This window comes from Heterodontus francisci, chromosome 34 (assembly GCF_036365525.1).
Source record: "Heterodontus francisci isolate sHetFra1 chromosome 34, sHetFra1.hap1, whole genome shotgun sequence".
Lineage (NCBI taxonomy): Eukaryota > Metazoa > Chordata > Chondrichthyes > Heterodontiformes > Heterodontidae > Heterodontus > Heterodontus francisci.
The window spans coordinates 10,236,451-10,256,918 of NC_090404.1; the positions used below are offsets into that span (position 1 = coordinate 10,236,451).

At 45.2% G+C, this 20,468-nt stretch overlaps 2 protein-coding genes across 7 annotated transcripts in view; both read left to right on the top strand.

Annotated features, from left to right (window-relative positions):
• Positions 1-1,937: 1,937 nt before the first annotated feature.
• Positions 1,938-20,468, top strand: part of LOC137349037 (zinc finger protein 664-like) — a 60,401-nt gene continuing 41,870 nt past the window's right edge. For 3 of the 6 annotated variants that reach the window (XM_068014306.1, XM_068014304.1, XM_068014309.1), the window contains exons 1-2: positions 1,938-4,316; positions 8,819-8,932. In XM_068014306.1, coding sequence (XP_067870407.1) covers positions 2,938-3,402 — 465 coding nt within the window. In that variant the 5' untranslated portion in view covers positions 1,938-2,937 and the 3' untranslated portion in view covers positions 3,403-4,316; positions 8,819-8,932. Of the gene's footprint in view, positions 4,317-8,818; positions 8,933-18,550; positions 18,988-20,468 lie in introns of those variants that run through there. The other 3 variants (XM_068014307.1, XM_068014310.1, XM_068014308.1) reach the window with 3 other exon arrangements.
• On the top strand, positions 9,935-17,982 carry LOC137348607 (gastrula zinc finger protein XlCGF71.1-like). The gene is made up of 4 exons (XM_068013889.1): positions 9,935-10,084; positions 15,243-15,438; positions 16,419-16,482; positions 17,757-17,982. The coding sequence occupies exons 1-4, from the start codon at positions 9,935-9,937 to the stop codon at positions 17,980-17,982; spliced, it is 636 nt and encodes a 211-aa protein (XP_067869990.1).

The window sequence follows — 20,468 nt, forward strand, 5'->3', positions numbered from 1 at the left end:
TGATATCTTCCTGCAGTCTACAGCTTTCTTCCATCAACCACAAGGCTGAAAATGTCTTAATCGTGCCCCCTATCTTCAAGTCCAAATCATTGATATATACTGACATTGATATTGCTATAGTACTGAATCATGTAGGACCTCATTGGTAACAGCCTTCCAGTCACAAAAACACTTCTTGACCATTACCCTTTGCTTCCTGCTGCTCTAGCTGAAGACACTTCCTGCACATGAGGTTGTCCAAGACATAAGTGTCCTGGAGTTCCCACATGGAACAGAATGTGCACTCCACTGGACTGAGATGCCCTGCCATTATTTATTAGACTATTAATTGACTTAACCAGAATAAACTTAAGATTTTAAATAAATACAAATTCATTAGTTGCTCACTTGTCAGCTGCTTCCTTTGTGCTGATGTCACTTTATTTGATGGAGTTAACGTAAAATGTTTTACTTAACTATTCTCTAGATATGATTTTAATTTACTGAAAAATTCAGAACCCTTTAGTGTCACTATCACTTGTTATTTCACTTTATCCTTAGATAAGATTAATTGAACAGACTGTAATTATGTTAAATTATCAAATTAGCTTTAGTTTTATGCTAATTATTTCATCTAGTCTTACTTTACACTTCTTCTTTGGCCTTCTTGTCTCAGGAGACAATGGGTAAGCGCCTGGAGGTGGTCAGTGGTTTGTGGAGCAGCGCCTGGAGTGGCTATAAAGGCCAATACTAGAGTGACAGACTCTTCCACAGGTGTTGCAGGTAAAATTGGTTGTCAGGGCTGTTTTGCAGTTGGCTCTCCCCTTGCGCTTCTGTCTTTTTTCCTGCCAACTGCCAAGTCTCTTCGACTTGCCACACTTTAGCCCCGCCTTTATGGCTGCCCACCAGCTCTGGCAACTGACTCCCACGACTTGTGATCAATGTTACAGGACTTCATGTCGCGTTTGCAGACGTCTTTAAAGCGGAGACATGGACGGCCGGTAGGTCTGATACCAGTGGCGAGCTCGCTGTACAATGTGTCCTTGGGGATCCTGCCATCTTCCATGCGGCTCACATGGCCAAGCCATCTCAAGCGCCGCTGACTCAGTAGTGTGTATAAGCTGGGGATGTTGGCCGCCTCGAGGACTACTGTGTTGGAGATGCGGTCCTGCCACCTGATGCCGAGGATTCTCCAGAGGCAGCGAAGATGGAATGAATTGAGGCGTCGCTCTTGGCTGACTTTACACTTCTTTAATGCGGAAACAGATCCGTACACAATTCTCTGGCTGTTGGGGTGTAGGGGCAGTGCTGACCAGTGTTTTTTCAGTTCCAGCATTACTACCCTGATCTTACTCTCTGGGCCTTGGCTAATAAAGGGAAGTATCCCATACACCTTCAAAATAGTAATTCAGGAAAACAAAATACTGACAAATGTTAAAGTATTTTGTTGATAAAAGAAACGTTGTTTTCACTTTGAAAGGATAAATAGTTTGCCAGGGGTTCACACTGACTCACCTGACTGGCAGGCCGCAATTGCTTCCAGAAGCCGCTGCTCCCTTGGTCCTGCGACCTCTGAGCTTCTTCCTGTTGTTTCCCAGGACAATCAATCAGCTCTTGGTAACATGACCCTGTCAGAGGGAGTTTAGGGGCTCAGAGGAAGAAAACAAATGAGGTCATGAATCTGAGTTGGGAAATACAATGACAGAAATAGGATTCAATTTATAAACTAAACTATTTCACATCAAAACAATTATTGTAATTAATTTGGCGCGATAGATGTGAGTCGCATCAGCGGGAAGAAGGGATGGGGAGGCCCCGCAAACACCTGGTGCTGTCCACCAATCCCCATTAATAAACAGCAACACCCGGTGGGCGGGGCTTCAGGTTCCTGTTCCCAACTGCTCCCGAGGGAGAAAATCATTGGTCGTTTGGGAGTCACGTGCATGTCCTGCGTGGCTTCTCTCGGTGATAAACGCGGATTAACGGCCGCTATTTTTTATAAGGGGCAATATGGCGCATGCGCGGCCATCCTGGGACAGAACAATGAGTGGGTGGGGCCTTAGGTTTCTGTTCCCAACTGCATTTTGATCAGTGTTGTGCGAGCGCTGGAGACGCTTTTGCAGCGAGTGAGAGTCGGCGGGTGAGCGGGGAGGCTTTCGAAACCCCTGTTGTGGGCTGCAAACCCCGAATGAGGACCTCCAGATCCCGTGTTTGCAGCCACGGTGCTTTTTCCCGGGAATGGGTCCAGATCAATGGCCGCCATCTTGGTCCAGCGGGGAGCAGAGCGCATACGCAGTCATCTCGGTGACGCCACAGATTGGGCGGGGCTTCAGGGCCCCAGTAACCAGCAGAGAAAATCATTGACTCATTGCTTTGATTCTCATTCTGCACACAGGGGCTGGAGAACTGAAGCCAGTCAAAGTAGAGGGAGGGAGAAAACTGACAGTGGAGGAAAGAAATGGTGCGATGGCTTTGGATTTCAGCACAAAGAGGAGGGAGAGTGTGTGAGATGGGGATTTACAGCTTTGGAGGAACAAGAGAGGAAAAAATGTGCCATAGACATTAGAATTGTCTGTTCAGAATTTCTATCCTGTTCCGACAGTGATGACTTTTGTAAACTCCTTTTACAGGGATTAGAAGGGGAGGATTTGCAGACAGAAAACTCAAGCCAATCATCACATCAAAAACTGATGGAGCCACAATTCATCAGGACCTGAATATCATTGAACTTCAACTGTGGAAGGAGAAATCTTTGTCTGTTCCAACTGTGAGAAAAGATTTCAAACATCAGTGTGACTGGTAAAGCACCGAGACGCACACACCAGAGTGAGAGTGTTCCAGTGCACTGACTGTGGAAAGAACTTCAACCAGTTACGCAGCCTGAAAAAAAATCGCACCATTCGCAGCGGGGAGATAGTGTGATGAGGCTTCAACTGATTGTCCAACCTGGAGAGACACATGGACTCTCGCACCATGGAGAAACCTTGGAAATGTGGAGACTGCGGAAAGGCATTTAATTACCCGTCAGACCTGCAATCTCATCGACGCAGTCACACTGGGGAGAGACCATTCACTTGCTGTGTGTGTGGGAAGGGATTCACTCAGTCATCCATCCTCTATAAACACCAGCAAGTTCATACTGACAAGAGACCGTTTAAATGTTCTGACTGTGAGAAGAGCTTTAAAAGCAGAAAGGATCTGCTGACACACCAGCGGGTCCACACTGGGGAGAGGCCATTCACTTGTTCAGAGTGTGGGAAGGGATTCACTCGTTCCTCCCATTTACTGAGGCATCAGCGAATTCACACTGGGGAGAAACCATTTATCTGCTCTGTGTGTGGGAAGGGATTCACTCGTTCCTCCCATTTACTGAGGCACCAGCGAGTTCACGCCCGTGTCATGCCTAGTAGAGGCAAGCCCTAGTCATAAATTTTAACATGGACTATTCAGCATAGCATCTTCTGGAACTGAATTTTCCTTTTGTTTTAATGAACCACAATGGACAGCAAAGATGGCCACTGAAGATCAGCTGAACTTCAGCCTGAGTATTCAAAAACTGACTCATTGTCTCAAAAAGACAAAAAGATACCTTCCATGCTATGAGGTGTCATCGATGCCCATCTTGAAACCATCAGGAGACATGCCTGAAGTGAATGGTTTCTCCTGAAGCAAAGAAGATTGTCTTAACCCTCCTCAGGGTGAATGTCTCAGAATAAACCAGAATGAGGCTAATCAACCTGGACCCCCACCATATTTGGTTACATGATGGGGCAGCCATGATGGTCTCCTTTTAAAATACGGACTGCAGAAAAAAGCAGCAAGCAGACCAGGCCGTACCATCGTGCCTTAAGAGAACTGGAGGCTGTAACATCTTAAGCTCTCCAAGCCTGTTCCTTTTCAGTTCTCCAGTACAGAAAACCAACCTCCTCGTGATGAGACTACAAGCAACTAAGGTCGTGACCTGCTGAAAATCCACCTCTTCGAAAGAATCTTGCAACGACTTCGATATACAACTCTGGCTATCGAATCCAAACTAACTACACTTCAGGAGTGAACACGCCTTCTTCACCGGGCGTGCAATGCATACCTTTTCCCCACAACAAGTTGAATCACGTGACTTACAAATTGCAAACAAAGCAATAGTTTGTGAAAGTGCACTGTCCTTTTAACAGCTTTCTTTCTCGAGTGTGTGACTGAGTGACGTAGCGTCAGACTTTCGGGTCGAACTTTTTAAAAATTCTTTTATGGGATGTGGGCGTCGCTGGCAAGGCCAGCATTTGTTGCTCATCCCTAATTGCCCTTGAACGACTGGCTTGTTAGACCATTTCAGAGGGCAGGTAAGTGTCAACTTCATTACTATGGGTCGCGGGTCACATGTTGGCCAGACCAGGTAAGAATGGCAGATTTCCTTCCCTAATGGACATTAGTGAACCAGATGGGTTTTTACAACAATCGTTGATGGTTTCATGGCATCATTACTGAGACCAGCTTCCAGTTCCAGATTTTTATTAATTGATTGGATTTAAATTCTACCAGCTGCTGTGGTGGGATTTAATCCTGTGTTCCCAGGACAGTAATCTGGACCTCTGGTTCACTAGTTCAATGATATTACCACTACGCCACCACCTCCCAATGTGTGAATAAAAAGAATTCTCTTTATTTAAACCCACCAAAAGCGTGCTGCTGGTTATTCAAATTGGTCACACACACAGGTTGAGAAACATGCATCTTTCTTTTCAAAAAACACACCGATTTATGGACAGTAAAGGGAAGGGAATTATGGTTTCAGTTCTTTCTCAATTCTGTTCGTAAAACTGGAGATAAACCGTTTACATGCTCTGTGTGTGGGAAGGGATTCACCCGTTCATTCCACTTACTGAGGCACCAGCCAGTTCACATTTGACTGCAGGAGTTGGACTCTGCTGTTGTGAATCACAACCGAAACTGAACCATCTTCATTCTGATCATCAGGGTTTGTTTCTGATCTGAACCCCATAACCGGGCTGGAGTTTAATATTGTGGATATCCGTCAAATAATTCAGCTTTCGTTTAAGCTTATTGTAGAATTTTGTCTTTCGCACCTGAATGTGCCAGCAGAAAAACAGTTAATCAGAGAATCATAGTAGGTATACGGCACAGAAAGAGGCCACTTGGCCCATTGTGTCTGCGCCAGCTGAAACACAAGCCACCCAGGCTAATACCACTTTTCAGCATTTGGTCCGTAGCCCTGCAGGTTATGCCACTTGAGGTGCACATCCAGACTCCTTTTAAATGAGTTGAGATGACTGCCTCTACTACCCTTTCAGGAAGTGAGTTCCAGACCCCCACCACCCTCTGGGTGAAAAGATTTTTCCTCATCTCCCCTCTAATCTTTCCACCAATCACTTTAAATCTACGCCCCCCTCATCACTGACCTCTCTGCTCAGCTAAATAGGCCCTTTCCATCCACTCTATCCAGCCCCTCAGAATTTTGTACATCTCAATCAAATCTCCCCTCAGCCTCCTTCCAAGGAGAACAATGGCAGCTAATCCATTCTTTCCTCATAGCTGCATTTTTCCAGTCCTGGCAACATCCTTGTAAATCTCCTCTGTACCCTCTCTAGCATAATTACATCCTTTCTGTAATGAGGTGACCAGAATGGCACACAGTACTCGAGTTGTGGCCTAACCAATGAGGTGTACAGCATAACCTCCCTGCTCTTATATTCTATATTATATTTTCTATTGAGAATTGGTTAACGGACAGAAAACAAAGAGTAGGAGTAAATGGGTCATTCTCAGGTTGGCAAGCTGTGACTGGTGGGGTACTGCAAGGATCATTGTTTGGGTCCCAGCTATTCACAATCTATATCAATGATTTGGATGTTGGGACCAAATGTATTATTTCCAAGTTTGCTGACGACACAAAACTTGGGAATGAGTTGTGAGGAGGATGTAAAGAGCCTTCAAGGGGATTTAGACAGGCTAAGTGAGTGGATAAGAACATGGCAGATGGAATATAATGTGTAAAAATGTGAAGTTATCCACTTTGGTAGGAAAAACAGAAATGCAGAGTATTTCTTAAATGGTGGGAGATTAGAAAGTGTTGATGTCCAAAGGGACCTTGGTGTCCTTGTTCATAAGTCACTGAAAGATAACACGCAGATGCAGCATTGATGGGAAGTCAATGGTATGTTGGCCTTTATTGCAAGAGGATTTGAGTACAAGAGTAAAGCAATCTTGCTGCAATTATATAGAACCTTGGTGAGATTGCACCTGGTCTTACCCAAGGAAGGATATACTTCCCATAGAAGAGTGCAATCAAAGAGCCGAGGAGTGGGACTGACTGGATAGCTCTGCAGAAAGCCAGCATGGAGTTGATGGGCTGAATGGCCTCCTTCTGTGCCATAAATGACTCTATATCTCGCCTAATAAAGGAAAGGATTCCATAAGCCTCCTTAATCAGTTTATCGACCTGTCCTGCTACCTTCAGGGATCTGTGGACATTCACTCCAAGGTCCCTCACTTCGTCCACACTTCTCAGTACTTTCCCGTTTATCGTGTATTCCTTTGCCTTATTTGACCTCCCCAAATGCATCATCTCACACTTTTCCAGGTTGATTTCCATTTGCCACTTTCCTGCCCACCTGACCAGTCCAGTGATATCTTCCTGCGGTCTACAGCTATCCTCTTCGCTATCAACCACCTGGCCAATTTTTGTTTTGTCTGCAAACTTCTTTATCATGCCCCCTACATTTACATCCAAATCGTTAATATATACCACAAAAAGCAGGGGACCCAGTACTGAGCCCTGTGGAACACCACTGGACACAGCCCTCCAGTCGCTAAAACACCCATCAACAATTATGCTTTGTTTCCTGCCACTGAACCAATTTTGTATCCAGCTTGCTGCATTTCCCTGGATCTCATGTACTTTTATTTTTTTAACCAGTCTGCCACGTGGGACCTTGTCAAAAGCCTTGCAAAACTCCACGTAGACCACATCAACTGCATTACTCTTATCTATCTTCCTTGTTACTATAAAAATTCGATCAAGTTGGTCAAACGAGCTCTTCCCTTAACAAATCCATGCTCACTATCCTTGATTAACCTGTGCCTTTCTAAGTGACAGTTTATCCTGTCTCTCCGAATAGATTCGAATACTTTGTCCATTACTGTGGTTAGACTGATGGGCCTGTAATTATTCGGTCTATTCTTCACTCCCTTTTTAAAGAGGTACAACATTAGCAATTCTCCAATCCTCTGGCACGACACTGGTATTCAATGAGGACTGGAAAATGATGGTGAGACCCTCTGCTATTTCCTCTCTTGCTTCTTTTAATAGCCTGGGGTACATTTCATCTGGCCCTGGAGACTTATCAACTTTCAAGGATGCTAATGCCATTAATACTTCCTCTCTCCCTGTGTTTATCACATCCAATACCTCACGCTTCTTCTCCTTAACTACAATATCTGCATCACCCCCTCTTTTGTGAAGATAGACGCAAATTATTCATTAAGAACCATACCAACATCTTCTGCTCCGACACATGGGTTATCTTTTTGGTCTTTTACGGGCCCTACTCTCTCAGTTAACCTCTTAGTCTGAATGTATTGATAAAACATCTTTGGGTTCACCTTGATTTTGCTTGCCAATATTCTTTCATGCCCTCTCTTTGCTTTCCTAAATTACTTTTTGATTTCACCTCAGCTTTCTGTCGTATTGTGAAGCCGGTTTAGACATTTCTCCCTGATCGCAGCTGCTGTTCGGGAGTGACGTCCATCTTTCTATGGGGCTGCGATGCTTCATTTCGCCTGGTTTAATCACATTCGTGCAGATTTGCCCCGAACAAAGATGGCGATGATGGGGGCGGGGTGTGACGTTTCTCCCTGAGCGCAGCAGTGCGCGAGTGGCGGTTGTCGGAGTCGCGCGGAGGATTTGTTCCACATCCGGAAGTTCGAGCGGAAACGTTTAACGTTCGCCGGCGTTGCCATGGCTGCGGGGGCGGGGCTTGGTAACGGCGGGCGCCGGCACAGGTTGGCCATTGAGCTCAGCTGCAGCAGCGGCAGGTGAGCGGCCAGGAGCAAGGCCGCGGAGAGAGCCTGGTGCTCGAGTGGGAGGCGGCTGCCGGCAGGCCCCTCTCTTTGGAAGGACACCACTCTGACTGGGGCCACCCACAACACTGAAACACGGGGATTTTAATGTCACAGCCTTTGAGGGGGAGGCAATGGGTGTGAGAAAACCTGGTTGATAATTACTGAGCTTGGATGGGTTTTGGTGTCTCCAGTGGGTGGGCTTCAGATTTTCCACCAGTCCCTTTGAGGAAAGGACTGGCTGCAAGTTTTTACTAATTCATTCTTGGGATGTGGGCATCGCTGGCAAAGCTGGTATTTATTACCCTGTCCCTAGTCACCCCTTGAGAAGGTGCTGGTGGTGGGCGGCCGCCTCCTTGAACCGGTTTCATACGACTGAGTGGCTCGTTCGGCCACTTCAGGGGCAGTTAATAGTCAACCATGTTAGTGTAAGACTTCAGTCACATATACAGGCCCAGACCGGGTAAGGTTGGCAGGTTTACATCACTCGAAGTGCGTTAACGAAACAATATTACACTAATTGTGAAAAAGCGGGCTATGTGGTCCTTTATCCCTTTGCTGTTTGTGGGATCTTGCTGTGTGCAGCTTGGGCTGCCCACATTACCTTACGTTACAGGAGTGAGTACGCATTTTAAAGGTGCTTAATTGACTGTAAACCACTTTGGAATGTCCTGAGGTCGGCAAAGGTGCAGTATAAATGAATGTTCTTAGACAATCCAGCAGCTTCATGGTCATTTCTACTGACAACCAACTTTTTTATTTCCAGATTTTGACTTCCAACGCTCAAACTGCCATGGCAGGATTCGAACTCACGGCCTCTGCATCAATGTAACAGAACCGCGACTGAGTGCTGTGTGACAGTGTTTAATTCGGGAATTTGGTAAGTTTTTTTATTTATTTCGAGATACAGCACTGAAACAGGTCCTTTGGCCCACCGAGTCTGTGCCGACCATCAACCACCCATTTATACTAATCCTACATTAATCCCATATTCCTTTCACATCCCCACCTGTCCCTATATTTCCCTACCACCTACCTATACTAGGGGAAATTTATAATGGCCAATTTACCTATCAACCTGCAAGTCTTTGGCATGTGGGAGGAAACCGGAGCACCCGGAGAAAACCCACGCAGACACAGGGAGAACTTGCAAACTCCGCACAGGCATTAACCAGAATTGAACCCGGGTCCCTGGAGCTGTGAGGCTGCGGTGCTAACCACTGCGCCACTGTGGGAATTTCAAGGGGGTTGATCTCTTTCTAAAATCTAGTCATGTTTCCATTCAGCATTTAACTTTAACATTAAATTGTAGTTTCTTTCTATCGTAGTCAATGGTAAACAAGCTGCTTGCTAGTGTCAACTGCACAGTTAGTTACTTAGGTAGCTAGTTAGAACTGGTTCCCCAGTCAGCAGGGCCTGACTCAGGTCTCTGGATTCTCGTTAGTATCAATACAGGAGGTTTTGCTAATGCACAAAGTAAGCAGCAGTTTAAGCCGGTACTGACAAGATAAAAGTCTTTTATTAAATTTTTGGCTTTACTATTTGAACTACTTAATATAACTACAAATTATCAGTGCTATTTCTAAACTTGAAACCTAACTAGTTCAACAAAACCCAATAAAGATGGACGGGCAGGTGACATGTTGCAGCAGTAGCATGTGGGAGCTGATGGATACCAGTGTGATCCACTGCAACCATATCTGCAGCTCGAGGAGCTTCAGCTCAGAGTTGATGAGCTGGAGTCCAATTTTCAGACATTGTGATGCATTAGGGAGGGGGAAAGTTACCTGGACACTTTGTTTCAAGAGGCTGTCACACTCCTTAGGCTAGGTACTTCAGATTTGGTCCACGCTCAGGGACAGGAGGATGTGTTTGCGAGTGTATGGGGATCCAGAACGTAGCACTGGAGGAGCCTCAGTCCCTGCAGTTGTTCAACAGATTCGAGGTTTTTGCAGCTTGTGTGGAAGAGAGCAGGGACTTCAGGATTGATAAGCAAACTGACCATAGCATCATGCTGCAGGGTACTATTCAAGTAGGCGGAGTAAAAGGGAATAAAAGCAAAATACTGCGGATGCTGGAAATCTGAAATAAAAACAAGAAATGCTGGAACCACTCAGCAGGTCTGGCAGCATCTGTGGAAAGAGAAGCAGAGTTAACGTTTCGGGTCAGTGACCCTTCTTCGGAACTTCGGAGTAAAAGGAATGTAGTTGGAGGGGGCTAGATACTGTTCTGTGCAGCCAAGAGCATGAGTCCAGAAGGCTGTGCTGCCTGCCCAGGGCCAGGGTTAAGGACATCTCCTTGCGGCTGGAGAGGAACTTGGAGTGGGAGGGGAAGGATCCAGTTGTTCGGGTGCATGTGAGTACCAAAGACATAGGTAGGACTAAGAAAGAGGTTCTGCTGAGGGAGTATGAGCAACTAGGGGCTAAATTAAAAAAGCAGAATCTCAAAGGTGGTAATTTCTGGCTTACTACCTGAACCACAAGCTTAGGGTAAATAAGATCAGAGAATTAAATGCATGGCTCAAACATTGGTGTGAGAGAAATGGGTTTCAGGGAGGCGATAGCAGGGGCTCTGACACAAATTTTCAAATCCTCTCTAGCCACAGGAGAGGTACTGGAGGACAGCGAATGTGGTACCATTATTCAAGAAGAGTAGCAGGGATAAACCAGTAATTGTAGGCCAGTGAGTCTAACATCAGTGGGAGGGAAATTATTGGAAAAAAATTCTGAGATACAGGATTAATCTCCACTTGGAGAGGCAGGGATTAATCAGGGATAGTCAGCATGGCTTTGTCAGGGGGAGATCGTGTCTAACAAATTTGATTGAATTTTTCGAGGAGGTGACTAGATGTGTAGATGAGGGTAAAGCAGTTGATGTATTAGAATTAGAACATCACAGCGCAGTACAGGCCCTTCGGCCCTCGATGTTGCGCCGACCTGTGAAACCATCTGACCTACACTATTCCATTTTCATCCATATGTCTATCCAATGACCACTTAAATGCCCTTAAAGTTGGCGAGTCTACTACTGTTGCAGGCAGGGCGTTCCATGCCCCTACTACTCTCTGAGTAAAGAAACTAACTCTGACATCTGTCCTATATCTATCACCCCTCAACTTAAAGCTATGTCCCCTCGTGTTTGCCATCACCATCCGAGGAAAAAGACTCTCACTATCCACCCTATCTAACCCTCTGATTATCTTATATGTCTCTATTAAGTCACCTCTCCTCCTCCTTCTCTCCAACGAAAACAACCTCAAGTCCCTCAGCCTTTCCTCGTAAGACCTTCCCTCCATACCAGGCAACATCCTAGTAAATCTCCTCTGCACCCTTTCCAAAGCTTCCACATCCTTCCTATAATGCGGTGACCAGAACTGCACGCAATACTCCAGGTGCGGTCTCACCAGAGTTTTGTACAGCTGCAGCATGACCTCATGGCTCCGAAACTCGACCCCCCTACTAATAAAAGCTAACACACCATATGCCTTCTTAACAGCCCTATTAACCTGGGTAGCAACCTTCAGGGATTTATGCACCTGGACACCAAGATCTCTCTGAAGTCTACATGGACTTCAGTAAGGCTTTTGATAAGGTCCCGCATGGGAGATTGGTTAAGAAGGTAAGAGCCCGTGGGATCCAGGGTAATTTGGCAAATTGGATTCAAAATTGGTTTAGTGGAAGGAGGCAGAGGGTGATGGTCGAAGGTTGTTTTTGTGAATGGAGGCCTGAGAACAGTGGGGTACCGCAGGGATCGTTGCTGGGACCCTTACTGTTTGTAGTGTACATTAATGATTTAGACGTGAATATAGTAGGTATGATCAGTAAGTTTGCAGATGGCATGAAAGTTGGTGGTGTCGTAAATAGTGAGGAGGAAAGCCTTAGATTACAGGATGATATAGATGGGCGGAGCTGTGGCAGATGGAGTTTAATGCTGAGAAGTGTGAAGTGATGCACTTTGGGAGGACTAACAAGGCAAGAGAATATACAATGGATGGTAGGACCCTAGGGAGTACAGAGGGTCAGAGTGACCTTGGAGTACTTGTCCTTAGATCACTAAAGGCAGCAGCACAGGTAGATAAGGTGGTTAGGAAGGCATACGGGATACTTGCCTTTATTAGCCGAGACATAGAATATAAGAGCAGGGAGGTTATGTTAGAGCTGTATAAAATGCTGGTTAGGCCACAGCTGGAGTACTGTGTACAGTTCTGGTCACCACACTATAGAAAGGATGGGATTGCACTGGAGAGGGTGCAGAGGAGATTCACCAGGATGTTTTCTCGGCTGGAGCATTTCAGTTGTGAAGAGAGACTGGATAGGCTGGGGTTGTTTTCCTTTGAGCAGAGAAGGCCGAGGGGGGACCTGATTGAGGTATACAAAATTGAGGGGCATTGATAGGATAGATAGGAAGGAACTTTTTCCCTTAGTGAAGGGGTCAGTAACCAGGGGGCATGGATTTAAGGTAAGGGGAAGGAGGTTTAGGGGGGAGTGGAGGAAAAAAAATTTCACGCAGAGGATCGTTGGAATCTGGAACACACTGCCTGAAGGGGTGGTAGAAGTAGGGACCCTCACAACATTTAAGAAGTATTTAGATGAGCACTTGGCACGTAGCCTTGTATGCTATGGCGTTTTAAGTGCTGGAAAATGGGATTAGATTGGACAGGTGCTTGATGGTCGGTGCAGGCGCGTTGGGCCGAAGGGCCCGTTTCTGTGCTGTAAAACTCTATGACTCTAATTGATGGGTCACTGGCATCAGTTCTGAGGAAAGAGGGAGCTGTACCGTTGGGACAGTCTTCACCTCAACTGTGCTGGGACCAGAGTCCTGATAAGTCGTATAACTAGGGCTGGGCTGCAGAAAGGGCTTTAAATTAAGTAGCGGGGGTGGGTGGAGGAAGTGTGGGTTCATGTGAGGGCAGATTTGAAAATTTAAAGCGAAAGGACAAGGCAATAGTGCAGGGTAGCGATACGGGTAATGGCAACTAGGGTGTGACAGGAAGGGACAGAGTGTACCAGCAAATATGGTCAGAGTCGGGACAAAAATGGCTTTCAACTATTAGAGGCAGAGGAGGGTTTGGATGAAGGGAAATTTAGAAATCCAAAGATGAAAGTTGAGGTAATCGAAAAGTTTATTGATGTGGGTAAAGACAAGCTGAGTGGGACAGGAAGGGACAGAAAGTTTAACGGTAACAGTGCTTCAGAGAGTAAGGACCCTGCAGGGAATAGTAGTTAAAAATAAAATTGAAGTCACTTTATCTGAATGCATGGAGCATCCGCAATAAGATAGATGAACTTGAGTCATAAATAGAGATAAATGGTTTAGAGCTAATCGCCATCACAGAGATATGATTACAAGCTGACAAAGGCTGGGAAATAAATATTCCAGGGTATGTGATATTTCAAAAAGACAGAGAGAATGGAAAAGGAGGAGGACTGGCCCTGATATTAAAGGATGACAAAAGGACATGAGTGAGAAAGGATCTTGGTTCAGAAAATCAGGAAGTAGAATTAGCATGGGTGGAGATTCGGGATAGCAAGGGTCGGAAAATGCTGGTGGGAGTAGTTTATAGGCCCCCTGACTGTAGATTGGTCCCTGGGATGAGAGGCTGAGTAAAATGGGCAGCACAGTGGCGCAGTGGTTAGCACTGCAGCCTCACAGCTCCAGGGACCCGGGTTCGATTCTGGGTACTGCCTGTGTGGAGTTTGCAAGTTCTCCCTGTGTCTGCGTGGGTTTTCTCCGGGTGCTCCGGTTTCCTCCCACAAGCCAAAAGACTTGCAGGTTGATAGGTAAATTGGCCATTATAAATTGTCACTAGTATAGGTAGGTGGTAGGGAAAATATAGGAACAGGTGGGGATGTTTGGTAGGAATATGGGATTAGTGTAGGATTAGTATAAATGGGTGGTTGATGGTCGGCACAGACTCGGTGGGCCGAAGGGCCTGTTTCAGTGCTGTATCTCTAATCTAATCTAATCTATTCTCTGGAGTTTCGAAGAATCTAATTGAAACATTCAAGATTATGAAGGGGCTTGACAGGGTAGATACTGAGAGATTTTTTAAAAATGTGATTAGGGTTTCTACCTCGACCTCCCTTTCAAACAGTGAGTTTCAGAGCCCCATCGCCCTCTGGGGTGAAAATTTCTCCCACTTCCCTTCTAATCCTTCTCCTAATGACTTTAAATCGATGCCCCCCTCACTATTGACCTTTCTGCTTAGGGAAAAATATATCCTTCCTATTCACTATCTTGGCGCCTCATAATTCTATACCCCTCAATTAAATCACCCCCTCAGCCTCGCCTGTTCCAAAGAAAACAGCCCCAGCTTATCCTATCTTTCCTCGTAGCTGAAATTCTCTATTTCTGGTACATCTTCATAAATCTTTCTACCGTCTCCAGTGTGATCACGTCCTTCCTGTAACATGATCAGAACTGTACGCAGTTCTCCATCTGCAGTCTAACTATGCTTTATACAGTTCTAGCATGACCTCCCTGCTCTTATATTCTGTCCTTGACTAATATACATATGCCGCCTTAACCACCTTATCTACCTGCCCAGCCACCTTCAGGCATCTGTGGACATGCACTCCAAGGTCCCTCTGTTCCTCTACACTTTGCAGGATCCTACCATTCACTCTGCATTCCTTTGCCTTCTTTGCCCTCCCCAAATGCATTACCTCATACTTCTCCGGATTGAACTCCATTTGCCATTTTTCTTCCACCTGACCAGTCCATTGATATCTTCCTGCAGTCTACAACTTTCTTCCACACTCAACCACACAGCCAATTTTTGGATCATCAACAAATTTCTTAATCTTGCCGCTACATTTAAGTCTAAATCAATGATATATGCCACAAAAAGCAAGGGACTGAGGACTGAGCCCTGTGCATCCCCACTGGAAACAGCCTTCCGGTCACAAGACACCCGTCGACCATTATCCTTTGCTTCCTGGCACTGAGCCAGTTGTGGACCCAAATGTGTTCCAGTGCACTAACTGTGGAAAGAGTTTTAACCAGTTACACAGCCTGAAAAAAAAATTGTCCCATTCACAGGAGGGAGAAACCAGACACTAGTTCTGTGTGTGAACGAGGCTTCTACTGGAGAGACACAAGCACACTCGTGCTATGGAAAAGCCACGGAAATGTGGGGACTGTGGGAAGGGATTCAGTTACCCATCCCATCTTGAAATTCATCAACGTAGTCACACTGGGGAGAGGCCTGCTCCATGTGTGGGAAGGGATTCAAAGAGTTATTCAGTCTCCACAGGCATATGCGAGTTCACACTAGGGAGAGGCCGTTCACCTGCTCCATGTGCAGGAAGGGATTCACAAGATTATCCAGTCTCCACAGGCACATGCAAGTTCATGCAGGGGAGAGGCCTTTCCCTTTCTCCATGTGTGGGAATGAACTCACTCAGTGATCCACCCTGCTGAAACATCAGAGAAATCACACTGGGCAGAGACCATTCACCTGCTCAATTTGTGGGAAGGGATACGAACATACGAATTAGGAGCAGGAGTAGGCCACTCGGCCCTTCGAGCCTGCTCCACCATTCAATAAGTTCATGGCTGAACTGATTACTGCATATTTCCACCTACCCCCGATAACCTTCCACCCCCTTGCTTATCAAGAATCTATCTCCCTCTGCCTTAAAAATATTCAAAGACTCTGCTTCCACCGCCTTTTGAGGAAGAGAATTCCAAAGACTCACAACCCTCAGAGAAAAAATTTCTTCTTATCTCTGTCTTAAATGGGCGACCCCTTATTTTTAAACAGTGACCCCTAGTTCTAGATTCTCCCAAAAGTGGTAACATTCCCTCCACTTCCACATCCTGTCAAGACCCCTCAGGATCTTATATGTTTCAATCAAGTCGCCTCTAACTCTACTAAATTCCAGCGGATACAAGCCTAACCTGTCCAATCTTTCCTCGTAAGGCAGCCCACCCATTCCAGGTATTAGTCTCGTAAGCCTTCTCTGTACCTCCTCCAACGCATTTACATCCTTCCTTAAATAAGGAGACCAGAACTGTACACAGTACTCCAGATGTGGTCTCACAAATGCCCTGTATAGCTGAAGCATAACCTCTCTACTTTTGTATTCAATTCCCCTCGCGATAAACGATAACATTCTATTAGCTTTCCTAATTACATGCTGTACCTGCATACTGACCTTTTGCGATTCATGCACTCGGACACCCAGATTCTTCTGCATCTCCAAGCTCTGCAATCTCTCACCATTTCGATAATATGTTTTTTTATTCTTCCTGCCAAAGTGGACAATTTCATACTTTCCCACATTATACTCAGTTTGCCAGGTCTTTTCCCACTCACTTAACCTATCTATATCCCTTTATAGCTCCCTATGTACTCTTCACAGGTTACTTTCCTACCTATCTTTGTGTCATCAGCAAATTTAGCAACCATACCTTCAGTCCCTTCATGTAAGTCATTTATATAAATTGTAACAATTGTAACATTGCACATGTAACTCCCTCAAAGAACTCCAATAAATTGATTAAACATGATATCCCTTTCACAAAGCCATGTTTATACTCTGCCTGATTACCTTGAATTTTTCTAAATGCCCTGCTATAACGTCTTTAATTACAGCTTCTAACATTTTTCCTCAGACAGATTAAGCTAACTGGCCTGTAGTTTCCTGCTTTCTGTCTCCCTCCCTGTTTGAATAAAGGAGTTACATTTGTTATTTTCCAATCTAATGGAACCTTCCCTGAATCTAGGGAATTTTGGAAAATTAAAACTAATGCATCAACTATCTCACTAGCCACTTCTTTTAACACCCTAAGATGAAGTCCATCAGGACCCGGGGACTTGTCAGCCTGCAGCTCCAACAATTTATTCAGTACCACGTCCCTGGTGATTGTAATTCTTTTGAGTTCCTCCTTCCCTTCCATTTCCTGAGTCACAGCAAATATTGGAATGTTACTTGTATCCTCAATAGTGAAGACCGATGCAAAATATTTGTTCAATTCATCTGCCATCTCTTTTTTATCCATTATTAATTCCCCAGACTCACTTTCTATAGGATCAACGCTCACTTTAACTTTTTTCTTTTTTAAATATCTATAGACACTCTTACTATGTCTTTATAGTTGTAGCTAGCTTTCTCTCGTACTCTAATTTTACCTTCCTCGGCAATCTTTTAGTCATTCTTTGCTGTTTTTAATATTCTGTCCAATCTTCTGACCTGCCTCCCATCTTTGCACAATTATAGGCTTTTTCTTTAAGTATGATACTGTCTTTAATTATTTTAGATAACCACGGATGGTGGGTCCCACTCTTGGAATTTTTCTTTCTTGTTGAAATGTATCTATTCTGTGTATTCTGAAATATCCCCTTAAATGTCTGCCACTGCATCTCTATTGACCTATCTGTTAACCTAATTTGCCAGTTCACTTTAGCTTGCTCTGCTTTCATGCCCTCATAATTGCCCTCAGTTAAGTTTAAAGTACTAGTCATGGACCCACTCTTCTCTCCCTCAAACTGAATGTAAATTGCAATCATATTATGATTGCTGCTGCCCAGGGGCGCCTTAACTATGAGGTCATTAATTAATCGGATCTCATTGCACAATACCAAGTCTAGTATAGCCTGCTCTCTGGTTGGCTCCAGAACGTATTGTTCCAAGAAATTATCCCGAAAACATTCTCATCTCTACCCAAACTGCTTCGACATCCTGGTCTGCTGAACTTAGGTCATCCCTCTCTATTGCACTAATAATTCACTCAGTCATTCAGCCTACTGAGACACCAGAGAATTCACACTGGGAAAAACCATTCACCTGCTCCATCTGTGGGAAGGGATTCACACAAAAATCCAACCTGCTGGCCCACCAACGGCTTCGCACTGGGGAGAAGCCGTTCTCATGCTCCATGTGTAAGAAGGAATTCACTCAGTATTCCATGCTGCTGAAACACTAGAGAGTTCACACTGGGGAGAGGCTGTTCACCTGCTCCATGTGTGGAAAGGGATTCATAGGTTCATCCAACTTGCTGATGTGCCAGGTAGTTCATGCTGGGAAGAGGCCGTTTACCTGCTGCATGTGTGAGAAGCAATTCACTCATTCATCCAACCTGGTGACTCACCAGCAAGTTCACAAGTGACCACAGGGGTCAGATTCTGCTGTTATTGCTGCTTTTAATCACATTCAGGACTGAACTATGTTCATTCAGACAGATGGAGTTTTTTTTCCCTCCTGCTAATAACCACTATAACTGGGCTGGAGTTTAATATTTTGGAGAAATGTGAAATGAATCAGTTTTGTTTTAAATACACTGTTGAATATTTTTGTCAGTTGGGGTTTGTTGCTGCTGAATCGGAATTGACAGTGATAGACTGAGGTATAGACATAAGTGAATTTAAGAGAATCACTTGATTGGAGTAACTGAAGGGCGTTCTTTGTTTGTAATTGTGTTTATCTAATTTTGTCGCTAACTTTGGTGAGCAAATGACATTTTATCCATGAGAGATTCTGTTTCTGTATTTTAGAATCCAGGACCTGTTTCACAGCCTGTCTAGATGAAAAAACTTGGCTACCTACCGTTAATCTCTCTGTCGCTTCCTGTCCCACCCTGCTTTTCTGTTATACTTGACTTTTCGAACTGCTAACTGCTTCACCCCATAAAACTCCCCAGAGTTGGTGATCACTGCCCTTTTATTGGCTGCCCTGTCTTGAGATACATATAACAAGCAGGTGGAGAAGTTGCACCATCAGAGATCATCATGAGTTAAATTATCTTGTGACAACAGCAATGAGAAATGATCCGTCTTCCTATTACTGATTTTTCTACTGCCTCACCTCAAAGACCACAATAACAATCCTCTCCTTGAGTATCATGATTTATTGGATGAATTTGCATCCTGACACAGTGTGAATCCAGAGGTCATCCGATAAGGTCTATCTACCATCCCGTCACATGATGCAGCTAGCTCTATTCTGTCACCAAAAGTAATTTGCATTGGCATTGCTATTTTGCTTGCTAGCTAGCTGATATAGTTGTGCTGTTCTCCATTAATGTTTGTATCCTTACCTACTTTATTTAGAGGGAGAAATGTGTTTTAAATTGGTGTGTTTTGGTGGCATTAGATTGGCTATGGATTTTATACACAGTTTAATTGCCCCATGTCCGTGGCTGAGTCACTAATTTTGACACATGTCTGTGGTGCAACATGTTGGTGCCTATCCCTGCTCTCAGCTGCTGTGAAAGTGTCTCCAGCACACTCACAGCTCTGATCAAAGTGACACTGCAAAAGCTCCAGATACAGTCCAGCACCTCGCCTGCGCGCTGGGCTCCTGTAGTGTGAATAAGGCACATTTACTTCCATGGGGAATGATCAGACACATCCGCAGGATGGAAAATGATCGCATGACCAAGGACCTCCCGTATGATGAGGTGCCCTGGGCCAGACGACCAGTGGCCGCCTAAAGCTCCACTTCAAGGTTGCTTGCAATTGTGACAATGAAGGCCCCAAATGTCGACTATCACAGCTCGGATTCACTAGCTGATGAAAGCGGGAAATGGTGACACATCCTGTGGACTGGTTTGCACGACCACGATGACCAGTTGCTGCAGCAGCTTCACAACTGGCGCCAATGTCAAAAACAACAACTCACAGAGTCACTCGGCAGCTTCACCTGCAGCACTTGTGGCAGAACTTGCCTCTCAAGGATTGGCCTTCACAGCAACAGCAAAGGTGAACCAAGAGAAGACAACCCACTTCAATGTATTGCTTACTGTGAGTCCATCATCTTTCTGGAGATGGAAGGATGTCAACCAACCCGCCATTGAAAACCCCAAAAGCAGGTTCAGAGATTTCAGACATCTTTGTAAGGAGAGACGAATGGGTACAAGTAAATCAACATAACAATTAAAATGTGCCTGCATAATATTTTGCCCGAGAAGAACTGAAAATAAGATCCACCCAAGCTTTTTTTTTACAGAACAAGTACTAATAGTCATACAGCACTGAAACAGGCCCTTCGGCCCACCGAGTCTGTGCCGACCAACAACATCCATTTATGCTAATCCTACATTAATCCCATGTCCCCGACCACAAACCCACCTTCCCTCAATTCTCCTACCACCTACCGAAACTAGGGGCAATTTACAACAGCCAATTTACCCATCAACCTGCAAGTCTTTGGCTGTGGGAGGAAACCGGAGCACCGGCGAAAACCCACGCGGTCACAGGGAGAACTTGCATACTCCTCGCAGGCAGTGCCCAGAACTGAACCCGGGTCGCTGGAGCTGTGAGGCTCACCACTGCGCCACCCTATGAAATGTCCTTTTCCGGAGTGACGCCCATCTTTCTCTAGGGCTGCGATGCTTTATTTCTCCTGGTTTAATCGCGTTCGTGCAGATTTGACCCGAACAAAGATGGTGGGCGGGGTTTGTCATTTCTCCCG

Bases quoted from the DNA above. Each gene is read 5' to 3' on its own strand.
- LOC137348607 (XM_068013889.1), top strand. From the start codon at position 9,935: ATGGGGATCCAGAACGTAGCACTGGAGGAGCCTCAGTCCCTGCAGTTG. The intron at 10,085-15,242 runs GTAGGCGGAGTA...TCATCAACGTAG, and splicing joins TGCTGCAGGGTACTATTCAA to TCACACTGGGGAGAGGCCTG. The intron at 16,483-17,756 runs GTAAGTCATTTA...TGCTGAACTTAG, and splicing joins CATACCTTCAGTCCCTTCAT to GTCATCCCTCTCTATTGCAC.